General features: G+C 44.2%; 1 protein-coding gene across 1 annotated transcript in view; it reads right to left on the bottom strand.

Annotated features, from left to right (window-relative positions):
- Positions 1 to 12,628, bottom strand: part of ATP9A (ATPase phospholipid transporting 9A (putative)) — a 101,505-nt gene that overhangs the window by 48,079 nt on the left and 40,798 nt on the right. The window contains exons 7-14 of the mRNA XM_082225873.1: positions 10,489 to 10,583; positions 10,112 to 10,192; positions 9,577 to 9,652; positions 8,098 to 8,174; positions 6,920 to 7,080; positions 6,071 to 6,213; positions 4,224 to 4,336; positions 1,040 to 1,252 (exon numbers count right to left, since the gene is read on the bottom strand). Coding sequence (XP_082081999.1) covers positions 1,040 to 1,252; positions 4,224 to 4,336; positions 6,071 to 6,213; positions 6,920 to 7,080; positions 8,098 to 8,174; positions 9,577 to 9,652; positions 10,112 to 10,192; positions 10,489 to 10,583 — 959 coding nt within the window. The remainder of the gene's footprint in view (positions 1 to 1,039; positions 1,253 to 4,223; positions 4,337 to 6,070; positions 6,214 to 6,919; positions 7,081 to 8,097; positions 8,175 to 9,576; positions 9,653 to 10,111; positions 10,193 to 10,488; positions 10,584 to 12,628) is intronic.

Genomic DNA, 12,628 nt, shown 5'->3' on the forward strand with positions numbered 1-12,628 from the left:
CATAATCTAATGTGGATTATTACTGTACAGTGGTACCTCGGGTTAAGTACTTAATTCATTCCGGAGGTCCGTTCTTAACCTGAAACTGTTCTTAACCTGAAGCACCACTTTAGTTAATGGGGCTTCCTGCTGCCGCCGCACCGCCGGAGCACAATTTCTGTTCTCATCCTGAAGCAAAGTTATTAACCCGAGGTAATATTTCTGGGTTAGCAGAGTCTGTAACCTGAAACGTATGTAACCCAAGGTACCACTGTATTAAATACTTCATTCCACAGTTCTACTTTTGCTTTTAATGTTCCATTTTAGGGTCCTTGAGTTCTCATGAGAGGAACGGCAAAGTGTAAGAAATAAAAATCACCCATTAGGAATTTGCTTTTAAAAGGAAATGAGATTCTTGTACATTTTACTTATTTTGTAATTGTCATTTGTGCATTTTCTAAACAATGGCAAGGCAGTCTGGGCAGGACTGATGGTATAGACTAGAAGCTCCTCTCTTGATAGGGTTAGATAAACGGTATTCTTCTAAAGAAGACGCAGGTGGTGCTGTGGGTTAAACCACAGAGCCTAGGACTTGCCAATCAGAAGGTGGGCGGTTCGAATCCCCGCGACGGGGTGAGCTCCCGTTGCTGGGTCCCAGCTCCTGCCAACCTAGCAGTTTGAAAGCATGTCGAAGTGCAAGTAGATAAATAGGTACCGCTCCGGCGGGAAAGTAAACGGTGTTTCCGTGTGCTGCTCTGGTTCGCCAAAAGCAGCTTAGTCACGCTGGCCACATGGCCTGGAAGCTGTACGCCGGCTCCCTCGGCCAATAAAGTGAGATGAGCGCCGCAACTCCAGAGTCGGCCACGTCTGGACCTAACAGTCAGGGGTCCCTTTACCTTTACCTTATTATTCTTCTAAATACCATCAAATCTTCCAGCACTGATGCTGTCTGAAATTTAACAGCTGTGCACAGATCCCGACTAGCAATAATATCAATAGCTACATTTGAACAAACACAGTTTACAGGAAGTCCAACCATCGTTTCCAAGGCACAATTTACCTCATCGGGACTAGCGGCTTGGTACACCCTGCAAGAATCTTCATAGTGCCGCTCGGCTTCAGCCTGATCCGTCACACCATTCGATTCATAGACGGGAGTCACATTGTGGCAGAGGGCGATCGCTTTCACTGCCTCGTGGACTCTGCTGCTCAGGGTTTTCCGTACCTTGGTAGCCAGGGTGGGGCCTTTTAAAGCAGGTGGCTCCTGAGACTGCTAAGAAAAGAGGATAAAACACAATTATATTAGCTAGGAAAAAAAGACCTGGGAAGGGTGGGAAGCCTAGGAATACAGGCTGAGATCCTTGATGAACAAATACAGATTTGGTTGCAAAAAAATATGCTGAAGAATGCAAAAAAAGGTCACCACGGCCACTGCAAGCCAGGACCTGGTGTCAGGGACTGGCAAGACGCTGACAACCGACATCAATGGCATGTGGTTAAGGCCATTGCTCCAGAATGATGGAAGCTGAAGTTCAACAACATGTGGCAGGCCATATATTCCGCATTCTCTGCAGTCTAGAAGCCCTCACAAGACCTTGTGTGCTTCACCTTGCCTCATCTGTGGGTCAGGCCTGCTCATGAGTCACTGAAAGACAGGGAACTAATGCTGAAAGTGACCAAGTTGAGCAAACCCACTATAGCTCAGTGGGGATTCCAAACCAGGATTTGAATTCAGATCCATATCCAAAACCAATGCCCTCTCCTCCAAACCACAATGGACTCTCAAAATCAGTATCAAGTGAATATTTTTAAATGCTTCCATGCCAATGAAACCTATTGTGAAACTTTTACATAAATCTGGAAAGGAAGCAGACTTGTGGGTTCTCTGTTTTCTTGCTAATGTTATGGATTATTATTGTTTATTTCTTGTATTAGCTGCTTGCTACACAAGAGTCCCCAAGTGACTTACTAGACTCCTGAAGCCCACCTACTGGAGCCAGGTGCAAATAGTTGCTTGGAGGTATGTGGGGCAGGAGAGGCTAGAATTAGGGAAGAGTATGTGCTTAGCCCAGAAGCTTCTTCCCAGTATCAGAACTGAGCCCACAGTCCTCATTGCATAAAAATCCACTCCAGATCTTCTCATAAACTTTCCTTCAGCAGCCTAATTTAGGGAAAAACCAGGCATCACCTTTGCCATACAAAGAGGTAATTTTAATGTTTTAGTGTTTTATCTTTTGTATGTTTTAAAAGTATGGCTGTGAATTTTTCATGATTTTCATGTTGTTGTTTTTTGTAAACTGCTTTGAGGGTTTTCTGTTGTTTTTTTAAATCAAGCAGTGTATAAAATTCTATGGAATAAATACAATTTGCCCTTGTGTCATTGAAAGGTGGTATTCAGCTACATTCTACTCAGAGAAGACCTACTGAAATTAAAGACTCTTAGTTTCCAACTTGGAGAGAGAGGTAATAGAAAGGCAACAATTCAAAGGCAAACTACGTCACAAACTCTGAGTCTAGTTTTTGTGGGGCAGAAGACCCTCTTTTTCTTATTGCCATTATTAAATAATTAAAAAATGGGAGTCAGATATTCCTACCAATCTGCAAATCACCTAAAGACTGACCATTAGATCCCAGTTTGCCTTCTGCCCACTCCAGTTTGTAGCAATAAAGGAGATTCCTGACATGAGGCAACTGTACCTATGTTTTCCTAGTTGGTCAGGAAAAGTAGGTTTCTTACAGATCCCGCCACCAGTTTGGCCTCTAAAACTCAGCCCCATAAAGGTATTTTCAGTGAAATCCCTTTACTCAGCGAGAGACTGATAATTTGAAATGAACAGGGTTTTATGTTCGTAAACACACAGCCAACCGAAAAAGAAAAAACAGATGGGTTAGCATAGAGGTAGGTCGAAAGCTGATCGTTTTGATTTTTAATACTATTTTTAGAGTCTGCATCGGACCTTCCAGGTAATTTTACAATTACTAAATTATGCTGGCCACAGGGGGAACATATAGCCATCCAGTTTCCTGCTCTGTTAACCTCTTGTGTCAAGAGGACAGAAGTTTCACTTCCAGGTCAAAGGGCATAGCATGGTAACAATAATTAGAGCAATGAATCAGAACTACAGTTTAAATGAATCATGGCCAGCAAATGCTTCCAATTACCAAAGAATCTAACCTTTTAATTATATTTAAACTTATACTTGCTTGGAAGCTCTCTTTAATGTGGTTAGGGGCTGCTTTCCTCGTTCTTAAATAAAGCTGTATTAGTTAAAGTTGGGTTTTGAATACAGGTTGATACATTGAGCTGCCTGAATACTGCCTTGCTCAGTACCATGAAAGCATGGACAGAATTGGAAAGGGACCTGCACATCTACTGTTCATGCTTTCAGTTATTGTGCGAAGGCGAGTCCTGTACATACAATTGGGGACCACAACTATTCAACTATTCAAATATACATACAGTGGTGCCCCGCAAGACGAATGCCTCGCAAGACGGAAAACCCGCTAGATGAAAGGGTTTTCCATTTTTGAGCTGCTTCGCAAGACGATTTTCCCTATGGGCTTGCTTCGCAAGACCAAAACGTCTTGCGAGTGTTCCGATTTTTCCCCGCTTTCCCCCCCTTTTTCTAAGCCGCTAAGCCGCTAATAGCCTTTTAGCCGCTAATCCGCTAAGTCTTTAATAGCCGCTAAGCCTTTAATAGCCGCTAAACTGCTAATAACGCTAATCCGCTAATCCGCTAATAGGGTTGCTTCGCAAGACGAAAAAAACGCTAGACGAAGAGACTAGCGGAACGAATTAATTTCGTCTTGCGAGGCACCACTGTATTTGAATACTTTGTATATGCACAGGCTCTTTCAGAAAAGTGGTTGCTTAGCTACAGTGGTACCTCTGGTTATGTATTTAATTTGTTCCAGAGGTCCGTTCTTAACCTGAAACCGTTCTTAACCTGAGGTACCACTTTAGCAAATGCAGCCTCCCGCTGCCGCCGCGCGATTTCTGTTCTCACCCTGAAGTAAAGTTTTTAAAGTGAGGTACTATTTCTGGGTTAGTGGAGTCTGTAACCTGAAGCGTATGTAACCTGAAGCGTATGTAACCCGAGGTACCACTGTATTGCAAAGTGGTTGTTAGCACAGATTTTATAACAACAACAACTTACTGAATTCTCAATGAAAAGGGAAAATCTGGATTAACTACATGAAGAATATGGGTTGCCATTTTTATTCTGACATTGTGCGGAGCTCACCTGTGTATATATACTAAATATATGACTCTGAACTTCATCCATGGAGTCTAGTCCATAAGCAACTGTTCCGAGATGAAGGCGTTTGAAAACCATCTCATTCTGCGTCAGGGTCCCTGGAACAAGTGCAGAATTATAAAGTCAAGATCCAAGTAAGGGCAAAAAGGTGGAAATGGCTGTTTCTCTCTCTCTCACACACACACACACCCATGCTATCGCATTTATGAAGAAAGGAAAAGCCACACTCCTTTCATTTTTTCCTCTTCATTTTTTCCCCTCATCAGAAGGTTGTTTATTTACTTATTTTACTAATTCAAGCCATTTACAGACCACTTACAAACAGCAGATCTATCAACTACAACAACAACAACCCAGGTTTGTAAATATATCATAAACATACAGTGGTGCCTTGCAAGACGAAAATAATCCGTTCTGTGATTCTCTTCGTCTAGCGGTTTTTTCGTCTTGCGAAGCAACCCTATTAGCGGCTTAGCGGATTAGCGCTATAAACGGATTAGCGGCTATTAAAGGCTTAGCGGCTAAAAGGCTATTAGCGGCTTAGAAAAAGGGGGGGGAGCGAAAAAAATCGCAAGACTCGCAAGACGTTTTTGTCTTGCGAAGCAAGCCCATAGGGAAATTCGTCTTGCGAAGCGCATCGAAAAACGGAAAACCCTTTCGTCTAGCGGGTTTTTCGTCTTGCGAGGCATTCGTCTTGCGGGGCACCACTGTATTCTTAACCATTAATGAAAAAAAAGAAAACCTACATACAGATAACACAGCACAATAGCCATGTATGTATCAAGAATCTTCTATCAATATGGAATTCTAAAAAAGAAAAAAAAAGTCTTTATTCTCTCTCTCTCTCTCTCTCTCTCTCTCACACACACACACACACACACACACACACACACCCCTTAAAACACAAATCAAGCTCCCTATAATATTCTGCCCACACAATTGCTCTCACAACCTTGCATTTTCATCAGCCACACAACCAATTTGAGAGGCAGCATGGCGTAGTGCTTAGATTTTCAGGCTAGGACGAGAGTTCAAATCCCCTCTCATCTGCACAGTGGCGTAGCGTGGCTTCTCAGCACCCGGGGCAAGGCAAGTAATTTGCGCCCCCTAACCCGGGGCAAGGCAAGTAATTTGCGCCCCCTAACCCGTGGATTTTAGCACTCGAGTCTCTTCCCCGCCCCCCAGATGTTGCGCCAGGTGCAGCAGGCCCCCCTGCACCCCCCACGCCACGCCACTGCTCCCACCACAAGTCTTCAGGACAGCCTTCCGAAGGCTGGCGCAGGGAGAAGGTCTCTCCGCCCCACCGCCAGGCTTCGGAGGAGGTCCGAGGACAGTGGGGTTCCTGCTTCCTCGAGGAGGGCCGGCCAAACGCGCCCCCCCAAATGTTGCGCCCGGTGCGGCCGGCACCCCTGGCACCCCCCACGCTACGCCACTGCATCTGCAAAGCTCACTGGGTGACCACAGGCCAGTCACTGCCTCTCAGCCTAGACTACCTCACAGGGCTGGTGTGAGGATAATGTGGAGAGTAGGGAGGACCGCGTATACCACCTTGAGCCCTTTGGAGGAAAGGTGGGGTACAACTGTAATAATAAAATAAACCACCACACCATTACAAGCGTCTCCTTTCCTATTGTTACTGATCATTTCATTCACCTCTAACAATAACCTTTAGCTATGCAAGATGTACATTATGACTTCTTTCCCTGCAAAGATTGCATTCATATTTTTTTTTTTTTTAAATTGTATCCTGCCCTTGGGGGAAAAAAGTTTTCCAGAATAGTGAAAATAAGAATAATATTAATAAATAAAAACCGTGTCTCTCTCTAACATACCTGTTTTATCTGTAAGTAAATAGGATATTCTTCCAAGTTGCTCTGGGATTGTGCTAGATCGGACTACAGTGCCAGGAATTTTAGAATCCTTCCGGATCATCCAACTGTAAACTATTTTCCCCATGTCAAGGTTGACACGTAAACTGTAGAGAGGTGAGAAAGTCAGCAGGGAAAACAACTGAGGAACAATTCCTGTACAGTTTTTCTGATTGAAATCAATCCCTCCCCCCAAGTTCCTCTGTGGCCCCATGGATTGAGTATGTCGGTCAACTTCCCCCACATAAAACATCTCTTGTACATATGAAATTAGCATGCAGTGTTTCACGTGAGTTTCATGATTCATGAAACAGTTTTATGTGAAGGCTCAAACTCTCAGAATTCCACTCCTAGGCCCAGTACGGACACTGTAAACCGTGGTTTGCCACTTTGTGTGCAAGTGGAAATGTAATGCACCCAATAACTCATTAACAGCAAACAGCCATTTGCTTCTCCCTCCAGGCTTGGAAAGTATTCAAACCACAGTTTATTACCAAATATGGAAGCTTTAAAATATCATTTTGCGCAGAAGGGCAGGGCAATGCACACATGCCTGAGCTCATGCTGCCTCATCTGTGTAACAAACCATGGTTTGTTATGATGTCTGAACTGGGCCACAGGTGCATTGCATGTGGAATCCTACTCTTTAGCATTAGTTCTAAAAGCAGCTTTTTCCTGAAACGCAGCTTTAATGGTGGTCAGAATAAGGGAGCGGGCTCAGCTTGCTATTTATGGTATAGTTCAAGTAAGGGCCAAGCAAATAAGAAGCTCTGAATAACACAACGAAAGTAATGGGAGGGGAGAATATCATACCTAATAGGAATTATATTTGAGAAGAGAAGAAGAAATCTGATGATCTGAAGGTACCAGCGGCCAGCGAAGTGCTGAAGGGCGACCATGACAAGAGAGACCACCACCAAGGCCCCAAAGAGAATCTTGGTGAGGCAGTTCACTTCCAGATCGAAGAGGCCAATCTGAGGAGGAGAACAGCAACAAGGAGATTGCTTGCAACACACAACAGTGATGGGCTATTTTTCACTCTCAGTAGTCCATGCTGAGCAAAGTCACACCCTGAGGTGTGGAGAATGTAGATACTGCGTAGTTTCCCCTCCCCATCTCATAAGGAACTTGGACTCATCCCTCTCTGAAGAGGGTTTCTAAGTATGTTGGCTTGAACACACTCACAAACCTCCTTGCGACTGGGAACTCTGAACAACAACTACTAGTACTACAACAACCGGGTTCTTCGCCCTAAGTTCCCAGGGTAGGTAAAGGCAATTTAAACCCAACACTGAAAACAACTTACAATCACAGAAATAAGGTAGATCCTAAAAAATAAACACCTCAAACGTCAAAAGACATGGTAAAGAGGTGCATCTTCAGCATTTGTCAAAAGCTGTACAATGAAGGTGCCAGACACACCTCTGTGGAGAGGGAGCTCCACAACTTAGGGGCTGCTACCAGAATGCCCTTCCCAGGCCTCCACCCCCAGGGCTTCTGAGAGCGGTGAATGACCAAGAGAACCCCCTCTGCTACTCTTAGCACCCAAGAGGGTCTGTCAGGAAGGAGGTGGTCTTCCAAGTATTTGGGGCCTGTTCATGAGGAGGGTTGTAATTCAGGCAAAAGCACTTACAAGCTTGCGTTGGTTCTCCACACAAACATGGGGAGCAGAGCAGGGCTTGGTCCTTATTTTCCTCCCTTTACATATCTTGGCCCTTCCATGTCCAGGCCAAGTGCCTGAAGGCTACAATGCCCTTAATATCGAAGACCCAAGAAACTGTTTGGGTTGGTTGCTATGTGGGAGCCATAATGTGCAGAACCCATCAAGAAATGTCAGCTCGCACATTGCATTTTTAGGGGTACAGCTCACTTAGGTGACAAACACACCCATCATACAAGTACAAATCCTGCAAGTCAGGACTGGTCAAAGCTGGGAAACCTGGGTCTGCTAGATGAGAATGAGTAGAGCGGACCAAGAAATCTCTCCTTACCTTACTCCGCGGATTTGAAGTGTTCATGACACTACGCAGCTCCCGCCCTGTGTACAGAACAACTCCCACAACTGTTCCTGAGGAAACAAAAAGATTCAGATTCCAGATTGATCCCAATTGAAAAGGAAATAGTTGTTTAAAAAACAGAAAGTGGACACATGGAAACGTGGAAACGTACTCCCTCAGGAGCTTGTGGTCTCTCCTTCATTGGAGGTTTTTAAGCAGAGGTTAGATGGACATCTGCCATGGATGCTTTAGCTGAGATTCCTCCATTGCATGGCACTGAGCATTGGGCTCAGGTTTAACTTCACACCATGGGATTCCTCCCCTTGAACACTGCTGAGTGACCAAAATTATACCAGTGTTTGAGTGCTGTCAGACCTTGACAGCAAGTACTAAACTGACATCAAATCAGATGCACCTTTTAATGCCTCAACTAAACACAAAGCTTTCTAAGGGAGAGATGCACAAGCTGCCCTAGCAGGAATAAAAAAAGAGCTCTTTATTGAAATGCATTTACTAGAGCAGAGACCATAAAGAAGGCTGATCACCGAAGAATTGATGCTTTTGAATTATGGTGCTGGAGGAGACTCTTGAGAGTCCCATGGACTCCAAGAAGATCAAACTTCTCCATTCTTAAGGAAATCAGCCCTGAGCGCACACTGGAAGTACAGAGCCTGAAGCTGCGGCTCCAATACTTTGGCCACCTCATGAGAAGAGAAGACTCCCTGGAAAAGACCCTGATGTTGGGAAAGATTGAGGGCACAAGGAGAAGGGGACAACAGAGGACGAGATGGCTGGACAGTGTTCTCGAAGCTACCAGCATGAGTTTGACCAAACTGTGGGTGGCAGTGGAAGACAGGAGTGCCTGGCATGCTCTGGTCCATGGGGTCACAAAGAGTCGGACATGACTAAACAACAACAACAAGAGCAGAGACTGGGTACATGTGCCCTTCTACAGTTCCAATCAGCTCCAACCATTGGTCATGTTGGCTGGGTCTAATGGGAGTTGTGGTTCCATGGAGGATATTAGATATTAAGCTCTTCCATATATTAGAGAGCTCTTCCACTCCCTGCCCTTAATGCATAACACATCTGGTCTTGCTTTTACAAGATGCTCTCTTACAGAGCTACAAACCAGGGGGGTAGCCTTTATTTGGAGATCTTTTACCCTAGCTTTCATTTAAAATCTCTTTGACACCCTTTCTGTTACAGATTTCAAATGTCAATATTGAGAGCAATTAAGTGTTATTCAAGCAGGGGATGCTTTGCCCAAAGGTTATTGGAATTCCAAAGGCTTTCTCATCTATAAATGTTCGAGGGGTAATTAGACGTCAGCTCAAAGTCCCTAGAGGTGTTAGGACAAGTGGGGAACTTCATCCCAGCCACTAATTCCCACTGACAAGAGATGATTATTTAAATTGCAAAGGGAGTTTTTAAAAATTGCTAACATACTCCCAACATTTACTCTGGCCTTACCTGAAGCAATCACTGTGCTGGCCCACAGGGTGTTTTCGATGCTTAAGCTCTCGTTCACTGGAGGGTCACTGTCCTCCTGAAAGAGTTATCCAAAAATAGTCAAAATAGTACTGTCAACACATGGGGGAAGTATCTACAAGCTTGCGGAAAAGCAAGTCAAGAAAAAAGTTTGGGTGGAACCCCAAGTGTGATTTGAGATTGGGGTGGGAGGGAATAGTTTAATGAGACCTGAACATGCTCGTGGGAGGTGGAAAACTAAAGAGATGAGCAATGGAATGGAATACCTTAGAAAAGGGAATGAATGCCTGGCTGGCTGGTACCCTGAGCAGCAGCATGCTGCACATAATATTTTGTTACAGAAGAACATCAACTTATTTGTCCTAGAAAGCACAAGGCACTTCTGCGAGTCATGTTTTATGATCCTCGCAGCACACTGAACATCTCCAACCTCTTTTGAAAGAATCTGGAGGTGGTCTCCACTAACCCACGGTCCTTAAGAGGTTTTTAGATTTCTTGCCCAACAGCAACCACTTACTCTAGTGAAAGTGCCAACAAAGTTGTGGATGTCAATGTTAGGCTCCTCTGCATACACGTATGATCGGATCTGGAGAAGGTCCTATGGAGAAGGATAAAATGAGTTACAACAACGAGTTAAAAACTTTGCTGTTTAAAGTAAGTCCTCTTTTCCAAATAAATGATAGGCGCTTCTGGGGAGGGGGAAGCAGGAGAGGGCAGGTGAAGAGGAAACTTCTTTTAAATTAGTGAAATATGTACACCAACTTTCCATCTAATTGACTATCATGGTTAGAGAATGCTTCAACATGCTTTGTTTTTTACAGATGCCATCAATCTCATATGGCTGCATTTTAGAGAGCAATGGTTAAAAATGACAAATTAGAAAACCTTACGTACAGAAGCAGTGGGCAGCCTCTGAGTGCAGCTGACAGGCAGGCGCAACTTCCAGTCTGTTTCACCATCCAGCTGATCCGTACGTAGAAAGCAGGACCCTGTGGGTTTAAAATCTGTGTTAATGGGGCTTTGGTGGTTGCTCTTCAAACTGCATCTCTAGGCAGCTACATATTTAGGGAGAGAGTGTTTCAGTAGACCTTGGAGCTGGCCTCAGGCACAGGCCTGTTGACAGACCAGCTCTGTATTATAAAGATACAGCGGTACCCCAGTCTAAGAACAGTCCTGTTTACGAACGATTTGGTTTACCAACTCCGCAAAACCAGAAGTAGTGTCCTGGTTTGCGAACTTTACCTCGGCCTAAGAACAGAATCCAAACGGTGGAAGGGCACTGGCGGCGGGAGGCCTCATTAGGGAAAGCGCACCTTGGTTTAAGAATGGTTTCGGTTTAAGAACAGACTTCCAGAATGGATTAAGTTCATAAACCGAGGTACCATTGTATTTCAAAAATGAAACCTTCATCTGGTTGTCTTCAATTCCTGGCATACCGAGTAAGAAGGATCAGAGAGCTTGTGAGGACAAAAGAGCTCTACCTAAGACTCATAAGAGCTACTGCTAGATGGACAAATAGACTGAACTGGTATGAGAGCTTTCCATGCAGTTTAAACACTCTTACTGAATAGCACCACACCAGAAGGATACACCATCTTGTTTCATGTGGCATGCCACTGGTTCTTAAAACAGAACCATGAGCCAGAATCCTTCATTGCCCCTTCCTCCTCCTCCATGATTTGCAGACAAGATTTAATTTGATTAAATCTACACATTTTGAAAAGTTGTTTGTCTTATTGCAACAACTTAAGAGGTGTCAAAATGTATAGCAATCAGATTTTGAATGACGACTCCCGAGATCAAGAAACAGGTTTCAAAAATGCACAGGTTTTTTCAGTTTCTTAGAATTCCCAAGCAATGCTGGCCACATTCCTAGTGCAAATTAAGCAAAAACCACGTAATTTGCTTGATTTGCATGTGCTGCACAGATTCAAGAGCTTAGCACAGCAGCCTAGAACAGGGTGAATTGTGCTATGTTGTCTGGGGCTGATAGGTGTTGTAGGCTGGATCTACACAGCTATTTTAAAAAGTTATTTTTAAAAAGTTATAAAAGCTCACAATGGAAATTATCATTGACTTCGGATTTCAGCTCCACAGCGCCACCTGGTGTCAGATTGTTATAATGCATTTATAACGTTATAAATTGACTAATGTAGCTGAGTCTGTAGTTCAAATTTTTTGGAGGGAACCAGTTTGGAGAAGGCTGGCGTTAAGCATGGAGGGAAGGACCTTATTTACTTGGCATTCTCCAACACTACCGTCTATTAGCTCTGACCATCCACACTGGCCCCATCCACACTAAATGGAAGCAAAACTACTAGGCATAATGTGTCCAAGCCAGTATCCCACCAGGGGTGTGATGTGAGCAGAGGCTTTCCTATTCAGCATCTCTCTCTTTCTTTGGCATGGCTGCAAGCCTATCAACCCAATTGCTCCAGTGCTTGGGGTGGCTCCATGTGCGCCTCCCCACTGCACTTTTGATCTGGGTCATTGTCTCCATATGACCCACAAACAATTTGACCGCGGCCACCAAGACTGTAATATGACTGCACTTGAATAAACACTGCTACCGGCAGCTGTCCGCTTGATAAATATTATTGCACACAGACAGGGTCCCGGTGTCTGCAAAACCATGCAAGCTTTTTCTTTTTTAAAAAAATCAAGTCTTTTCTTCTCTTGCAGTTCTTCTTGGGGGCCAAGTAAATAAACATGAGAAGGAACCCCAGGATGACCGCTTATATAATACATATAATCTATCTATCGGTTTTAAAGGATGCATTTTTCACACTCTGAATAAATGGCGGCACATGTCAAAAGACAAGCCAGTATGAGGCTCCCAGTGAGCGACGGTGCGCAGCATCAATCTCCTTTATCCTCGCATTGCCTGACCTCGCGCAACAGGACACCCTACAGGATAAACTAATTGCTATGGTTTGAACGACCACAAACGATAAAACAAGGATGGTAGCCAAGCTATCGAAAAAGGAGCCTCTGAATCGGGCAGACATGCTAAGCCTAAAAATCGTATCCACTT

The sequence above is a fragment of the Podarcis vaucheri genome, assembly GCF_965113315.1.
Source record: "Podarcis vaucheri genome assembly, chromosome: 6".
Taxonomy (NCBI): domain Eukaryota; kingdom Metazoa; phylum Chordata; class Lepidosauria; order Squamata; family Lacertidae; genus Podarcis; species Podarcis vaucheri.